The following is a 17,587-nucleotide window of genomic DNA, read 5'->3' on the forward strand; positions in this document are numbered from 1 at the left end:
ATCAATCACAAGCTCTTGTATTACAGTTTCTTTCGCGTATTTTTAGCGTATATTAAATATTGTTAAAGCCTTTGTTAAAATGAGAAAGAGTTTTCATACAGTTCAAACCTCACAATAAACTGCGCTGCTTGAGTGCGCGTTGCCTTGCGTTGCCCACGTGCTTTGATCTTTACCCCCGCGAATCACGAACTTTCTTCTCATTGGTTTACGTGATGAAATGCGTTACGTCATCTAATCACACATTCAGTGTTTCGGGTGACGTTTTGATATCAACCGTACGTAGCGAGAATTCACTCAAAAGTGTACAACTGGCCAAAGAAGATCTAGTCAGTTTTGGCAGCCATCCTTGAAATTTATTCTGATTTTCAACTCGTTTTCTCTTCGTTCAGTAAATCTCCCTTCTGCACGATAACTGATCGAGTCGCTGTTGAAGAAAGATAACCGCTTTTGGGCAAACTTTGACTTGTCGATTCGATGCAACTTGGCGAGGTCCGAGCTGCCAAGGCAGACGATTTTGAGCATTTTCGTCGGCTGGCGGAGAGCGTCGATGGCTGGAATCTACAATACGATAAACAAGACACGAAAGTGTATTCTAAAACTAAAGAAGGCTCTACAGTTAGACTTATAAAGGTAAGAGGAATTGATCTGAAAAGTTCGACAGTAAAAGCTAATTTAAACACCGTAACCTCGGGAGTGTTAATTTGACTATTTACCGACGGATGAGTTGAGTTATTGAAAGCTATGGAGTTTACTGGAAATCGCCCCGTCTGTCGGCGAGACTTGGGAGAGAAGTTATCGTAGAAGCTGACCTGTGTTCCTTTTGTGGTTGCGATAACCGATAGCGGAAGTGTTCCCCTGGATAACACGAACGCGTAACGGAACACGGCAAGTAACTCGAGCTTACTTTCGCTCGACGAGTCTCGGCCGGCGAAATTAATTCTCTTTGCTTTGTTCAAGTTAATATCTTTGAAATGATCACTGTTAAATAAGCTTAAGCTTACCCTTTTATGATGACCGTTAGGTTTTCTTTAGAAAGACTTTCGTGTTTTTAACTTGTGTTATCATTGAGTGGTCGATTGAGTTTTGATGTGGCATACGGACTATGGCTTACATTTCTAAAGCTTCGAAAACAACCTATTGGTGGCGAAATAATGGCCGATAAAATTATTTATTTTCTTAAATAGTGGCAGGCATTTATCAACATATATTCGTCTTAAACGTTTTTGAAAAGAAAAAGGAATTTAAGTCATAAAATGTCGAAATTCAATTCCGTTATGCTCAGTCGTTTGTAATTCTTTTCTATTGAGAAATAGGCCAAAAGTCATGCCGCGCATATTACACAATAAAATTGCTGATATATCATTTTTTATGCAGTAAGTTAAACCGCTTTTTATAAAAACATTGCAAGGAATCAAGCCGTCTTCATTGTTAATCTCGACTCATTTTGCAAAAGGATATCGAAGTTTCTTTCCTTCGTATGACAAAAGCTCGAGGTTTGCATATGGAAGCAATGTACATGGATACCCTACATAATAAATTTCTGTTAATTTTCTGACATTCGATTTGAGCAGCTTTAGAGTTTTTTACTCTTAAAAATTGTATTATTTTCAAATGCATGGCTTTTTTTATCGATAGTTAAATGTAACTGAAAGAGTCCAAAAGCAACAGACTTTTATCGATCGTATTGGTCAATATTTATTTTGTCAATTACTAGGACGGGCATTACCATTCAGAAATCTTTTCATGTTTTATTGTCCACGATCAGACGTTTGTGGTATTTTCATGCAAGTTTGATTTTTATCAATACCATTTTTGGGAAGAATTTGTAGTTTTCTGATAATGGTTTTCGTTCAGACCACAACATATTTATTTTCAGCCAATTATTCAACAGAGTTAAAATTCCAATGCAACTGGGCAAGGATTATGAGTATAAATATGGCAATATTATTTTTACCAAGTTGGAGTTGGTTTGGACAGTTTAACTGTTTTTTGTTACATATTTAAGGAGATCTTTAGAACCATATAAAGAGTTTACTAAGTGAAAAGTTGTGCAATATAATGGGTATTTTTAATGCTGATCAGGTTTTATTTTTTAACCTCTTATTAGGCAACAAAATGAAAAAGAAAAACAACGACAATTAAGGGTGAAGCATGCACTTTTAACATGCATTATTATGTGTAACTTTATCACTGTCAATTATGCTCATGCTTGATTCTCCAAGAATTTTCTCTATTATGCTCACCAAAATCTAGGAGAGTGGCAATTTTGCCTAAAGATAACCCTATATTCCTAGCTAGTGGGGAATTCACCTGCCCAGAATCTATAGAGGTCTTTACAAGGACAAGAACAGTCTGTCTCCCAGTAGATGGCCAGAAATTCTGATTCACTAAGAATGCTAAATCCCTCAATTATTTTTTTTTAATGTTATGCTTACATAAAACTGTGATTTCCAGTTGAGTAAGACGCGAACAAAGTTTGGTGATGAGGTTTCAACGTTACAACGGCATTGTTGTCAAGGGCAACTTTCTCTGTTTCCATTGGTAAAAAATTTGCGTTTGTAACTGTCTTGCTCGACAATCTCGATGCTTAAATAAATACAAACACTACAAATATATCCCTAGCGTCAGACCTTAACCCTAACCCTTGGGGTTAGGTTTAAGCTTTTGCTAGGGTTAAGCTTTTGCGTTCGGGTTAAGCTTTTGTGTTAGGGCTAGGCCTGTAATCCCAAAACTTTAGCTGGTTTCATTGTTTTGAGGAACAAAAGGTTTCCTTTGTTTATCGTTTGTGGAGGACTCAGTGAGCTTCCACTAAGCTAAGGGCTGTTGAGCTGCAAAACAATACAGATACAAAGTTCCTGCCAAAGAAGTAGCAACAACAACAACAAAAAAATACTTGAGGAGCTCCTACAGGTCACAAAAGGCTGTTACCAAAACAATGCTAAGTGGGCATCACCAAAATTTTGAAAGGAATATTGGAATATTTTAATGAATATTTGGAATTTTTTAATGGTTTTTTTCTTCATAGTGGGAATATTTTCCTGGCAACTATCAAATTATATTCTCTTAGGCTCTCTCAGACCCACTTTCTTGTTGTCAGTAACTACAGGGCTAATCATTGTATTTTAATAACAGAATTATGTTATGTGTATTACAACTGCCATCATTTGTACATGTTCTTCTTATTATCTATTATTCATCTTGTCCTGCCTACTTAATATTACTTGTGTCACCTATACCACAATTTCATTTTATACCCTGCACTGTAGAATATTTTCTTATTGCCTGATGTTGCCGTGGGTCTGCGAAAGCTCAGAATAAAATATGCAAAATATGCTTAAGGCCTCACCTGACTCATTCAATCGTTTCTGTCCCGAGGCAAACAGGTGTTTTTCTGTTAAGCAGTGGAAATGTCAGAGCATAGGATAAATGGTTTAAAATTTCTTAAGATGTATTTCTTTGTTTAGGTGGTCACTAACTTTAAGGATGTGTCCCCCTCACTGATGTATGATGTGCTTCATGACGGCGACTACAGGAGAAGTTGGGATGACAATATGTTAGAATGCTTTGAGATATGTCAGCTAGACAGATGCAATGATATAGGATATTATTCAAGTAAGTTACATGTACATCTTTTTTTGTCCTGTTATCCATTATCATTAGTTAAAAATGCAATTGGTTAAAATTCTTTAATCTGTACAATAAGCCAGTGCATTTGTAAACTAATTCTTTTTTGAGCTCTGGCTGTGGGCAAGACACTTTAAATTCACAGTACATTTGTACCTCTCTCCACCCATGGGTAATTTAAATGGGTACTAGCTGGTAACTTGACAGTATACTGGATGTAAGCTTTCTTTTTTGGTACAAAGAAAATTGATATAATTGTCATCAACTGTTGTTGTTGTTGTTGTTGTCAGTAGTTGTTGTAAACCTGCAATTGACTATCATCTAAACCAGGGGCCCGGTGAAGCAATACTCAATAACTTTGTACACTTATGATTGACACTTCACTCTTTCCTGTTACATGTCGTGTTTGCAATAAGCAAGTTCAATGGTTGTTTTCTTTTTCAGTCAAGTGTCCATCACCAATGAAAAACAGAGATTTTGTGACCCAGAGATCATGGAATTGGGAGGAGGATAACTTTATTATCTTTAACCACACAGTGCATCACAAGGTACATAGCCTGCAAATACAGCCGCCTCTCATTTGCGTCCCGCGACGAAGAGCGAAACGTGAAGAGAGACGTCTGCGATTCGCGACCAGAAATTCCATACTGATGATGTTAACCACTAATTAGATTTTCCCACACCACACGCAGTTGGTCTTGCATAATTATATTTTTGTTTTCAGCCGCTCATTACTTGCTTGATCACAAACACTTTTAAGGCAGTCAAGGACACATTTACAGGTCATTTACACCAGACAACTTCATCACGAAAATTAGGAATCCCTATACGAGTTGCACATTAGTAAGATTTCGAAAAATAAGCTGTGAAATCACTACTAAGATGACATTGTTTTGGAACTTGAGCACAACTCTCGGAGGTGTTGGGCCATAAATACCGATACTGCAATGATCATAACAATTCTTCTGCTGTTCGTCAAATTAATATTCTGTTTTTCTGTAGCATTTATTCTTTGGTTGTGGTTGGTTCAGGTCGTTCATGATCAGGTTATCCGTATTTCACATTTTTGTTGCTTGTTTGTTCTGCTGGCTGCCTTTATGTCAACAATAAAAGTTAGGTGTCAAAATTGATCTATTTTTAAACTGGCAGTGGCGCGTCCTTTCTGTACATCTTTGAGGTCGTTCATCTGGTTATAAAGCAGTTTCTTTTTGTTTCCCAATTACATATGAATTATAGAAATTATAGAAATTCTAAGGTATAGCTTCAGTGTAGTTTCGCGGGACTTAATTCTCGCGATTTTCAAAAAAAAATCGCGAAATAAAAGACCCATGAAATAAGGTTCTCGCGAAAAATAACAACGCGAACTTAAATACCCTTCTATATAATTCGTTATAATTAATCAACGTTGCCGTTAGTTTACTATATAATTATCTTGGTACAGTCGTCAAACTAGCTCTACTTTGTTACAAAGGAACATGACAAACTGTTTTAAGTTTTGTTTTGTTATATGGTTTTGTTCAGTGTCATTGGAAGCTATTGCTGTGGAAAATTAAAATCAGTTGTGCCAATTTTGAGACTTACTGTTTGTTAATGAAGACCAGTATTTTGACAATTTTCACGAAATTTAGTTCCTTTAATCATATTTTTTCGGCCAAATCGCGAAATTTAAGTACCGCGAAATATGACCGTTCCATTTTCATGCCCGCGAAAATAAGTAACAATAAGGTACCGGTAGTAGGCATTTGGTCAAAATAACAGTCCTATAATATTGTTTTTTTTATTCTAGTTTATCCTTACATAGCACTTCCAATTTAGTTCTTTGATTCCTTTTAAATCACTTTTCCTGTTATTGTTTTAGGATGTTCCTTTAAAGAAAGGTTTAATCCGTGGTAATTCAGTTCTTAGTGGATATTATGTACAAAGAAAAGGAGATGGTTGTTCTCTTACATATGTTTCCCAAGTGGATCTAAAAGGTATTGTTACAGTATTTTGTTTGTTTAACAAATTTGTTTTGCGAGTTAGTACACAATATATTAAAAGTTGTAACAGTCAAACCTTTTCTCAAATTGACACCATGAAGGTGTCTGCAGGGCAAAGGTAGTGTTTATAAATATATGAAATTTGGTCTCTTTCAGACTAGCCTGTGTACAGCCGCCCCCTCCCCTCAATAAAAATCGGGAAGGAGCGTCTGTGATTTACCGTTGATAATCGTGTTCCGGAATAATTTTGCATAAATTATGAAAAACGATTTACGCTGACCAAAATTTCCGTGGCGCACATTGTTATGTCTCAAATTTTCAAAATGGCGGTCGATGCGAGTAATTTACAACGTGCTTTCGAGAGGGTCTGCGACACTTTTAAAATTCCTTCGCTTTACGACGAGCAAAAGGAATGCTTAGAAGCACTTTTCAATGGAAAGGATGTCTATGCAAGTCTTCCAACTGGATACGGGAAGTCCTTAATCTTTTATGCAGCCCCAATCGTTGCCGATGAGCTGTTTTGTCGACGCGGCAGCAAAATAATTATTATCTCACCTTTGAAAACGCTTATGGAAGACCAAGTGGCATTCTTACGATCTTTGGGCCTATCGGCAATTGCTCTTCACGATGAGCAATCAGAAGAACGACTCAAGCAAGTTGAAAAAGGAGCGTTCACGTACTTGTTCGCTTCTCCTGAAAAAATGTTAAGCGTGGAGCGATGGCGCAAGCTTCTTTCAAGCGAGCATTATCGCAAGTTTCTGGTCGCGATAACTGTGGACGAAGCCCACTGCATAAGCCAGTGGGGTCTCCCTGGAGTAACACAGGCTAGAAAGCAAGCAGCTGTCCCTTTTAGAATTTGGTACGGGAACCTTGGAGAACTCAAGTCGTTAACCGCAAGTGATGTCCCTTCGATAATTTTGACTGCCACTGTAAACCCCGCGAAAATTATAACCAATCGAAACGCGTTCTTTCGATGATGTAATGATCCACTGGTGATAGCCAATCAGATCATTTTCCAAACATTCCAGAAAAAGTCACGTGGTCCGGAACACGATTATCAACGGTAAATCACAGACGCTCCTTCCCGATTTTTATTGAGGGGAGGGGGCGGCTGTACACAGGCTATTTCAGACCAACTGTACTGTCTATATTAGGGAGGTGTCCATAGTATAGACTTTGTGGGTAAGGAGAGGTTGGGCAGTACATGACATTGGTTTGGGGTACTTCTTATGTATACATTTGTAAATGCATGTACAAGGGTGCAGTTGTGAAGAATAAACATTGCTGTGTCGGACAAAAAAAACTAGGTTCCCAACATACATGTAGTTTGTAAATCTACTAGCTCGCACCTCTCACTGTGGTGTACTTGGCAAAGTATCAAGAAGCAATCATTGTCAAGTGCCCTTTGCTTAAGTCTGTAATTAACTGTTCACAGACAATTATTCTGTTAGATAATATGTACAATAAGAACGTACATGTATAAATGTGAGCAATTGTTCACCAAGGAGTGTCATTCAGTGACAGTAACTGGACATTTTCACATATCTTTGTAGGAAACATCCCAAAGTGGTTAGTAAACAAGGCTTCAACAAAGATCGCTCCAAAGGTAAGCGTTTTTAAGTAATAACTGCATTGGAAAGAATGACTGCATGCCGGCAAACTGGGAACTCTAGAGACCAACATACCAATCAAAAGTTCATTGCACCCTCCCCCTTTGCCATTTTGATGATGTTTCAGGGGTAACAAATTTGTTAAAACACTCTATCTTTTGTACTTCTCACCTAGGTTATATTAAAAGTTCACAAGGCTGCTCTTGGGTACCAAGCATGGAAAGCTTTACACGCACCGAGCTATAAACCCTGGATCTGGCCTGAGCAGAGCATTCTTCCAAAACTTCGCGCTGATGATGTGGAGTCTTTAAGCAGTGAGTCGCCCAGTGGATCAGACCAAGAACAGGAAGTCATTGGCGACGAACCCAACGGTTACTCCAGTGATGACAATTTAGATGAAATAATGCTTTGACACTATGTGTCAAGAAATTTCTAGTGAGAGAAATCGCTGTGACTTTCATGCAGTGTTATTTTTGCTTAGTGGTGTAGATCTTAAAAGAAAATATTTGAAACAAAACTTCAAAGTTGTAAATGTGTAGCTAGAAAAAAAGGATGCTTATTGGTAAGAATTATAATTAATATGTAGTTTGTATTGTGGTGTTAGTCTCACATAAGCCCATTTCAATCTTGCAAGAATGCAAGCAGTGTACATTGTTTGGTATAAAATAATATATTGACTCCATTGCTTGGAGATTGAAGAGGTGTAGTTCTAAACTTGTGAGGGATTGTTCACTGTTTACTAGTTAGTGATAACCACTTATGGTTCTTAAGTTATTGCAATTAGTACGACATTTGCAGTCCTGCAGGCAGTACTGTGTGATATGCGTACTAAAAACTCAGTAATCAACTTAGAAGTTTCATTACAAGTAAGAAATGTAGTGTTCTAGAAGTAAAAAATTAAAATAATGCTTTTCAGACACTAGGATTTCATTCAGAGATGAAAAAAATTGCCTGGAACTTCCTTGTACAGCACAATAAACAGGACCAGATAAAAGGACTGTTCAGTAGTAACTTTTATTTTAATACCAGCCTGGGATTTTTTGGACCTATTGACACAGTGAGGTAACTGGAACAGTTAAATTCTCATGACTAAATTTGCATTGTTTGATATCTGTGGTAGGATAGTAGATTGTGACTGTTCTTTGGGCTGGAAGGGTTACAATGTTATCAGTTCAAGAATCTTGGTATATCATTTAGTCACCATGGCAACTGCCATTTCCTTAACTGGCAACTAGTGTTAATGTAATGAATAATTTTCAATTAAATGATGAACAATGTTAGTTGTGAAACTGACAGACAGTCAGAGAGTGTGATAAGTTCAAACATGATTTATTTATCGTTTTATCTTTGATCCTTGGATAATTAAGTTATTCTTTACTTCATGTATGTACATAGTAATCTGTGTATAAGTTTCTGATCAGGTTTCCAGACAAATCAGTTAGGTAATGTTCTCTATTCTCACAGAAGTATATTCTACAGGGTGCAAGAAATTAATTGTTTGAATTTGATTAGCATATTCCATGTTCTTTTCAGTTAACAGTAACAGACCTTTTTTTGTTTTAGTTTTACATCGAAATTAGATAAAGCGACTTGAATTGGAAAATTATTTATTGTGATTCTGCTTGTAAAACAGTAATATTTGTGGTGACCAAAATTTCCTTTAAGGACACTGTTTGGCAACTGTGGGTCACTGGTAGGTTACTGAGAATAGGTGTTTGAACCAAGACATATTGACTAGGACACATGACTTTCTTGTGTCGTGTAAAATGTATTTACAATAACCAGATTATTGGTGATTACTAATAAGTGCAACTATTTAATATTTTTAATATATTTGCTAAATTTCCAATTTGAGTAAGCTCCACTTTCTTTCCTACACTTTCTTTTGTGTTCTTTAATGATCTGTAATAAAAAAATGCTTTCAGCAGTTTGTGTCTTGTATTGCAAAGATTCAATTATCGAGTTAAATGTGGAAAATTTTCCCCACTTGGATGGTTATGAAACCCTCAAGCCATCTTTTATTGAGCCTTTGGGTTGTGGTTCACTTTTACCCTTAGTTCAATCTGGTATTTTCCTTTATTTTATATTTATTGTCATATATAACCATACAACAGAACAAGGGAAGTTCACCCAATTTGACCAAGGATAAAGAACCACAATAACATACTAACAAATCTTTCAGCCTGCTCTGGTATTCAAAAACTTCCACATCCCACCTCTCCCAGGCATACCCGCGGCATTTGACTTGTTAACATGCTCCCGACAGCAAATCATGGTGGATATTGAGAAGCTACAGTTGAAGTCTTTAGGTTCAATCATTTTCTACTGTGACCATGGCTGCAAAAGAAGGGCCTGCACAAGCTTTGTTCTGTGTTTAATTAAACATAAACATACTGTTTAGTTATAAAATAGATTTTTGCACATAAATCACACTCTGGAAAGAAATACACTACTGTTCTGTTGCTCATTTTTCCCAATTTATGAATTATATCCTGGGGATAGAAGAATTTGATTGCCAAATGTGACCATCTACATGGGGCATTTGAACACCATTTTTGGTCTGGGGAAAGGCAATTTGAACAACCAAAAGTTCAAAGGCATGATTAGTGTAGTCGAAAAACATCCTAACGAGACAAGTCACTGTTGATATTTGTAAATATTCTACCAGATGTAAGGTATCAGTACAGCAGTGTTCTGGCGGTACTTTTGGTATTCTGTTAGATGCCCCCATCTCTTTAAACCTTGCCTCTCCAGGATTGGAATGCCGCTTACTCGTGTCAGCAAATAAGCCACAAACATGGGAGAGATCACACTCCAGTACTGACCACCAGACATGACTGAAGAAGCTGGCAGGAACAAGCTGGACCACATCAGAATCTCACCAAGATAGTTTGGATGTCGACAAAGACTCCACAGCCCAGATGAAATCCACTTGCCCTTGTTACCAGGATCTGCACGGAACTGCGACTTCTGGTGATCGCCAAGTGACTCTAGTATAAACCCAGTAAGCCAAAGCGACCATCCCAGGTAATCCTTCAAAGTTAGCTTCTCATCTTTGGTAGATGTGTTCAATATTAGAGTAGGTAGCAGGGTCAACCACACCCAAACTCCTTGTAGAGTCCAGTAGATCCAGAATACACCAGGATTACCTCGGACCTTGTCGAAGCGACTATCCTTTCCATCATGTAGGACTCGCTTGAATAGGTGGAGTCCTAAACGAAGTCCCCACAGAGTAACACAGCCGGACTGAATGAGTTGACGAAGGTGGAATCTCCTTCCCCATCGCAGCGTCTGCCATGTCAGCAGGATGAATGTTGAGGATCCAGCGAGATCGTAGAACTTTTCTGTTTGCAAAAAGGAGGCTACTAACCACAAACCCCACTGAATACCAAAGTCTAACACTGCAGCAGTGAAAAGAGGGCTAGATAATATCTTATCCATGGCAAAAACTAAACCACAAATGTCCACAAATCGATTGAGCTCGAAAATTGTGATTACGTAACTGACCCTTTACTGGCAAGTAACGCTTGTTTAGAGGGATACGCTGTGTAAAACCAAATAAAGTGTCTCAAAATTTTGCGATTAGTGATTTTGGAAGAAAACGATCAGTGCTTTGTTCTGTCTCATTTTTGCTTAAAATATAAAGGTAACGGAGCAACCTCAAATCAGTCTGATAAAATAATGGGTTAAAAAGTGAAAATATATATTAGCGTTACATTTCAAACTGCACACTTGACGTAAAACTAATTATCGCGGGCTCAAGCAACTTCACACAACGTCACGCGATCTTACCCGGCCGAGCCGATAAGCGGAGCAAAAGGTTATTATTTTCCAAGCTTTACACAATGGGTAATGTTCTGTCTGGCGTCCCAAGAAAACCTTTGTTAGCTGCAGCAGCATTAGATTTTGGCATTCAGTGGGCTCTCTGGGCCGTTGCGTCCATTTTACAGACAGAAAAATTCTACGACTTGGCTGGGTCGTCCACGTTTATCTTTCTCACATTGCAATCACTTCGATGGCAGAGGAAAGTTAATCTGCGTCAACTTGTTCAGTCTGGCTGCGTTACAGTCTGGGCACTTCGCTTGGGGTTGTTTCTTTTCCACCGGGTCATCCATGAGGGGAAGGATAGCCGCTTCGACAAGGTCCGCGGGAATCCCCGTTTGTTCTGGATCTACTGGACAATGCAAGGCGTTTGGGTGTTGGTGACACTGCTACCTACTCTAATATTGAACACATCTACCAAAGATGAGAAGCTAACCTGGAAAGATTACCTGGGATGGTCGCTTTGGCTAATTGGGTTCATACTTGAGTCAGTTGCAGATCGACAGAAGTCGCAGTTCCGTGCGGATCCCACGAACAAGGGCAAGTGGATTTCATCTGGGCTGTGGAGTCTTTGTCGGTATCCAAACTACCTTGGTGAGATTCTGATGTGGTCCAGCTTGTTCCTACCAGCTTCTTCAGTCATGTCTGGTGGTCAATACTGGAGTGTGATCTCTCCCATGTTTGTGGCCTATTTGCTGACACGAGTGAGCGGCATTCCAATCCAGGAGAGGCAAGGTTTAAAGAGATGGGGGCATCTAACAGAATACCAAAAGTACCGTCAAAACACAGCCACGCTGATACCTTACATCTGGTAGAAAATTCACAGATACCAACAGTCAATTAACAATGCACTTTGTAACATGCCTTTCTATAAAGTTATTGAACCTGGACGATATTTTCCCAATCCCATGTTTGATCTGTCCAGTTATTTTTTTCACTTATAGTTATATAAATTAGACGGAAGTCGGGTTTTCGTTGTTGGGGGGGGGGCGGTTTTTTTTACCCTGAAAAAGGGTATGAAATTATGGCTATGTAATGTGTACTCTAATTGGTCAGCTAATATTTCATTGTTAAAATACGTCCAGAAACATTATACTACTAACAGTTTTACACTTTATTTTGAGTCCAACAAAAAATAGTCCATAAGCAGGCTGCTTAGTTGGGCACAATAAAAATGATGAGTGGAGCTAGCCATGAGTTCTCCCCTAGGAGATCTTCCTCCACAAACTGTCCTCAGCTTGCTCAGCGCACCTATTTTTCCCCTTTCTTTTGTGCTTTATTTCCCACTAGGAAGCCTGTTCACAGGATATACGATAAAAAGACTTAGTATTGTGCATGAGACTGAATTGTTATATGCAAACAATTCAGGGGATCACAAAAGAATAAAAGTCTGAAAAATTAACCTTTAATTTGTCTGTAAACAAAGTTCCCTGTCATCCCTTCCAGCTGCTAAAGCTCACTTACTTGCATCTTTTAGACGGGTAGTGGATTGAGGGGGTTAAGGGGTTTATATCTTCGTCTCCCCTACTTTCATCCCCTCCACATCCCTGAGTCAACCCATCCTACCAAGTGGAGCGAAGAAAGGAGGTATGGAGCTGAGGTAACTGCTGGCAGGTAGAGAAACGGGAAATAAACATTGGCAGGAGAGCGTAAGTTAGGGGGCTAATAATAGCTGTTATTACAGTTCTCTTTGGATTGACATACAAGCAAGGAGAAAGGACCGTCATTCTGCATTGTTTTAACTGATGTGTGGCCTCGTTCGCATACCTCTGCATACCGAATACATTATCACAGGCTCAACTGTACTGATAACAGCTAAGTTGTTTTGGATTACCAGTGCTAACCGTAGGAGGGGCCCAATATTAATTTGGGATTATTTAATAAATTCAGAAGGGTAAAGAAAGAAGAAGGAACAACAAGGCTTTCACTGTTAACATGTTTACTTAGTGTCTCCTCATCCTCGGAGACCCAGGGGCAGTGAGTGGGGCGAAACGAAGGAAAACCGAGCAGAAATCGTAGCGACGAAAGTTTTCAAGAATGGCACGAAGTGCACTTCGTGCCGTTCTTGAAAACTTTCGTCGGTACGATTTCTGCCTGGTTTTCCTTCGTTTCGCCCCACTAACTGCCCCTGGGTCTCCGAGGATGGTGTCTCCTGGGCAAGTATTCATAAAAAAAGCTGCAGTCTTTGGGTTTGTGACACTCAACAATAAATCCAGAATTCAACATTGGTTTACCACAAATTAAAGTGCCTATGAAGTAAAAAATAATTGCTGTTTTTTTAAAGGCTTTTCAAAGTCAAGAAGATGGCGTTTTCCTTTGCATTCTTCGTTTTAGAGATTTTACGTATGCAATGAGGGATGACGCATTAATTGTTCCACAAAAAGATGAAGGAATCAAGAATTCTCTTGGATTTGAGCTTTCCAACTGCACGATACACCACAAAAGACAAATGACACCTCTGCCGTGCCAGCCGTGCTCAATCCTTTATACTGATATCCCCAGTTGCTAATCAAAGATGCTCCACACCACAAGAAGAGAAGAGTTAGGGTAATAGGGATATGTGTGTTCCAAGCTGACCCTCTGTCCCACTTTAAAGGGGAGAATTTTGGTTTATGTAGAAGAGCCTGGAACCAAAGTGTTGCCAGACGTATGAGCCCACCGGAAGGCACCGATCCAAGTCACTTTTTTAGAGATTCGATTTTCACAGTAGAACAATATGACGTCATCACTTTCCCATGCATAACAAAAGTGAAATCTCCAAACGAAAGAAGATATTAAACGGTAACGCCATTCTTCTTATTTGTAAAAGTCTTTCAAATGAGCATTAATTAATTTTTACTTCATAGGCACTTTAAACTGTTAAAACCTTTAATTACAATTTTTACTATACATCCAAAATTCATTTCCAACAATCCAAACACCTACAGAGATAGGAGATAAGGTGGCAGTTTGCCAGTTGGTGTTATGAAGAGAAATTTAAACAGCATCAAAACACATTTCTTTCTGCCATATCTGATCGTCGCACACTCCTCTTTGGCAGAATAAATTCAAGGTGCTCCTGACGTTACAAGTTTCTCCATGGCCTGAAGGACTCCATCACCATTCATGTTGTTAAGTTGTACAGAACTTTCTTTTCCATGATCTGAAAGGAATGAAAAAAGTTGCCATAAGCAGCTGAAAGCAAATGCACACCAGTTTCAGTAAAACTGAATCACTCGCTTTCTGTGGAAAAATGGTACATGCAAGTTATACCGAAAATAGGGCTGCAGCGTGAGACTATCATTCCCAAACCCAAAATTTTTAATAAAATAGAATCATTTTATCTGGCGACACAGAAGACACAAGATATGTGAAAATTAAAAGATACATGTAAGTGAAAATATTTATTTTGTGTGATTTCTTCCATAATGATAAATCATTTAGAATTATATCATTCCCTAGCAAAACCCGTGAAGTACTAGATGAGGTACAAATCAGTCTGCAAGGAGATGTGTATGTTTGTTCCTTTATTATGGGCAGATTTTAACTCTTACCATATCGAGCATACATCTTTGGTTGAATTCCACTGCATTCTCGAACCAAGATAGGAATTTTAGGGTTCTCTTTCTTGATGCCAATGTAATATTTCTCCAAAAAGTCCCTGAGAAGAAAATCAACAAATATATAGTCACACCTTGCATTACAGCAGAAATGCTGTATGAAACCAAGGCAAGGCTGTGCTCTAAGAAAAATTACAAGGAGCCCAGAGGTTCCAAACTATGAGATCTAGGGTGCCCAGCATAGAGCTTATATGAAAGAAATAAGATTATCTAGTCGCCCAAAGACAAAAGTTAGTCGCCTGAGGCACCCGGGCACCCTTAGAGCACAGCCCTGCAAGGCAGACACTCTTTTTTCACCCTTCAATGGCACCTGCACTACCCGCAGCTTGCATCTTCACTGCTCTTTTATAGCACTCACATGCTTTTGAATTTCATCCCCACAGATTTGAGAGCAAAAGAGAGACTGTTTGACACAACTACTCTGAGGCTTTTGACACAAGTGAATGTAAACAAGAAGCAGCTGTTTCCTATTTCTTTTGTTAAATAAATCCAACAAAATGGCAATAAATTTTGATATGACACAACTGTGTTAAACAACTGCACAGCCAATCAAGGCATGCATTGTGTGATCAAAATTTTATAGGACAAATTACTCACCCTGCTTTTAGATGGTTTGATTTTGTAATCTAACATTAGTCGATGATTTTGACTTTTTTAGCACCATTTTACAGACTCGTTGCTGCTGTGGTGTCATTTTATGCTTGCCTTGACTGATAAGTTCAAGTGAAAAAATATATTTGATGTCAAGGCTCAGTTTAATACTGTTAGTCGCATTTCACATCACAAAAAACACGGTACGAAGTGATCCAAGCATAGAACACTAGCAACATAAATAACGTTTAATTGATTTTGTAATCAATTACCTTGCGCCTTGACTACTTTGAGACTTCTGACACAAGTGAATACGGATTTCTCTCACATATTTACCAAGGTTTGAACGCCACGCAGCCGCCATCTTGATTTTCCAACCTAGTACCCAGTTCTCCACGGTTTGCTGGGATGGACCTCGTTCCCGGCCAGGAAAAGGGCAGGGCTTGCTCCCAGAAAATAATACGCTATCTGCTTAAAATCACGGGTTAAACATAACCAAATACCTTTTTGCCAAGTAACTCAGTTGGAGAAAGCGAATAAAAGCAATAGGACGAGATGCAACCCCACTTTGACTGCCCACCTGCGGTGTTGTAACAATCATGGCGAAAAAGAGATCAAGTTATCGAATTATTCTTTCAGAACAGAGTCCTTTCCTTGAAAAGCTCCTAAACAGTGGCAAAAAGAGAAATCGCAAAGTTGCCTCCGATGGCAGGGAGACCCCTAGGGGGAGGGGGGAGGAGAGCCAACTTTTTTCTATGGGCGCGTAAGTAGGGACAACTTTCTTCATGCAAACGTTCGGTAAAAGATGGCTCGGTGGTAGAGTAACTCTCCCACCAGGGACAACGTTTCTTTATATAAAATACCCCAAGAATCAAACGTCTCCCCCCCCCTCCTTATTTTCATTTATCCTTAAAAATTTTTTCCTGGTTTCGCTGTTTTGTTTTCTATTAGTGAAGAAAAAAACGTCTGCATAACTGAAATGTTACGCGGTTTTTACGGATTATCAGTAGATTAAAAAAACACGTAGCACATGTCTTTAAAGTCCTAACATAACGTATCATCCTGACCCAGCCTGACCTTAACACCTTTCTGATTTTCGCCGTTTAAACGGACTGTTCTTACGACATCCGGTTGGTAGAAAAATAAGGGAAGTTCTGGATGGAAAAAATATCTTTAGTTGAAGCCACCAGATCAAAACAACGGAAATCACTTCTATGAAATTAAACTATCAGGCAGATTCTAGCAAAAAAATACTTCACTTTTGGAGTCCTACATTTCTCTGTAAGCCATTTTCCAACTTACGGCCTTAGCGGTTGTTATTGTTGTTGTTGAAACTCCTATACGTTAACTAGTTTTATCATAAAAACTCTAAAAGTAGAAACAATTAATAAGAAAAAAGCAACTGAAAACTGTAGAATATACTGAAACAAAGTAACATGTTTTTTGGTTCGATGCAACATAGTAAACAGTAGTAAACAAACTTTCAGAAAGAATTTGCTGGTGTGTACACGCCCTAAACCACAAGCGGGAAATTCTTGATTTGTCGATAAATGTAGTGAGGCAGGGTCGTGCGGTAAATTAAATTATCTGTACCAGAAGTATAAACTTCTGTCCGTTCTGATTGTCATCTAGCCTGGAAACTTGTGGGAATGTTAGCTATAGCCTGTTGCATCGACTTATTCATTAAAGTAACATTGCAAAGCTTCGCTGTTACTTCTGACGAGTTTCTGTTTGCCAAGGTCGGACTATTTGGATACTTATATTTTAGTTGTTATTTTCTATTTTACGTCTTGACTCAAACTGAACAGAGCTGAATCGAGCTCTGGCAGAAGTTTGGTGTGTATTCCACCAGCGGATATCGTTAAGAAGTATGATCTTCTGATACAGCTTATAAGATTTTATCTGCACTTAGCCGTTAATTCTGTTAATTTAGAGCAGCGAAAAGCCTGATTTTAAGGATCTTTAAGGTAAAAAACATTTGACGTTTGACTGGGTTGCCCCCTATAATAGTTGCATAAATCAATCGATAGCCAAACAGCAGCGGGCCATGCCCTTGTGCTCACATATTCGGACACGCATTTTAATAATTACAATTTTTAAGCCTGTTAGGTCATGAAATTTAGTGCTTGTTCGTGTCCCACAGAAATAAGCATTAGTTAAAAGAAATTGGTGATTGCTAGTCGTTTGAGTGGTAAAAAATAAGGGCGATTTCTTTGAAATTTAGATAACAAGGCTAAACGCAAACGGTTATCAAACAGTAATTACTGCCCCCACAACATAACTACGCCCACACCTTCGCCTTCGAAATTCCATGAAAAATATGATGATGCTCCAAATACCACAAATCGTATAGCGTTGAACC

At 38.6% G+C, this 17,587-nt stretch overlaps 4 protein-coding genes across 4 annotated transcripts; 2 read left to right on the top strand and 2 right to left on the bottom strand.

The window, feature by feature from the left end:
• Nucleotides 1-255: 255 nt before the first annotated feature.
• Nucleotides 256-9,140, top strand: LOC144653782 (START domain-containing protein 10-like). The gene is made up of 6 exons (XM_078513882.1): nt 256-630; nt 3,465-3,612; nt 4,069-4,172; nt 5,483-5,597; nt 7,157-7,209; nt 7,389-9,140. Exons 1-6 carry the CDS (start codon nt 475-477, stop codon nt 7,623-7,625), a joined length of 813 nt encoding a protein of 270 aa, XP_078370008.1. The 5' UTR covers nt 256-474; the 3' UTR covers nt 7,626-9,140.
• On the bottom strand, nt 8,209-10,716 carry LOC144653785 (uncharacterized). Its single transcript, XM_078513885.1, has one exon. It carries the CDS (start codon nt 10,652-10,654, stop codon nt 9,875-9,877), a length of 780 nt encoding a protein of 259 aa, XP_078370011.1. The 5' UTR covers nt 10,655-10,716; the 3' UTR covers nt 8,209-9,874.
• A 284-nt stretch (nt 10,717-11,000) lies between these two features.
• On the top strand, nt 11,001-11,979 carry LOC144653783 (uncharacterized). The gene has a single exon (XM_078513883.1). The coding sequence runs from the start codon at nt 11,059-11,061 to the stop codon at nt 11,848-11,850; it is 792 nt and encodes a 263-aa protein (XP_078370009.1). The 5' UTR covers nt 11,001-11,058; the 3' UTR covers nt 11,851-11,979.
• Nucleotides 11,980-13,885: 1,906 nt separating this feature from the next.
• On the bottom strand, nt 13,886-15,608 carry LOC144653802 (NADH dehydrogenase [ubiquinone] 1 alpha subcomplex subunit 2-like). The gene is made up of 3 exons (XM_078513905.1): nt 15,498-15,608; nt 14,569-14,675; nt 13,886-14,177 (listed from the first exon to the last, which is right to left on the bottom strand). Exons 1-3 carry the CDS (start codon nt 15,587-15,589, stop codon nt 14,083-14,085), a joined length of 294 nt encoding a protein of 97 aa, XP_078370031.1. The 5' UTR covers nt 15,590-15,608; the 3' UTR covers nt 13,886-14,082.
• Between the last annotated feature and the right edge of the window lie 1,979 nt (nt 15,609-17,587).

The sequence above is a fragment of the Oculina patagonica genome, chromosome 5, assembly GCF_052425735.1.
Source record: "Oculina patagonica isolate OP01 chromosome 5, crgOcupat, whole genome shotgun sequence".
Classification (NCBI taxonomy): domain Eukaryota; kingdom Metazoa; phylum Cnidaria; class Anthozoa; order Scleractinia; family Oculinidae; genus Oculina; species Oculina patagonica.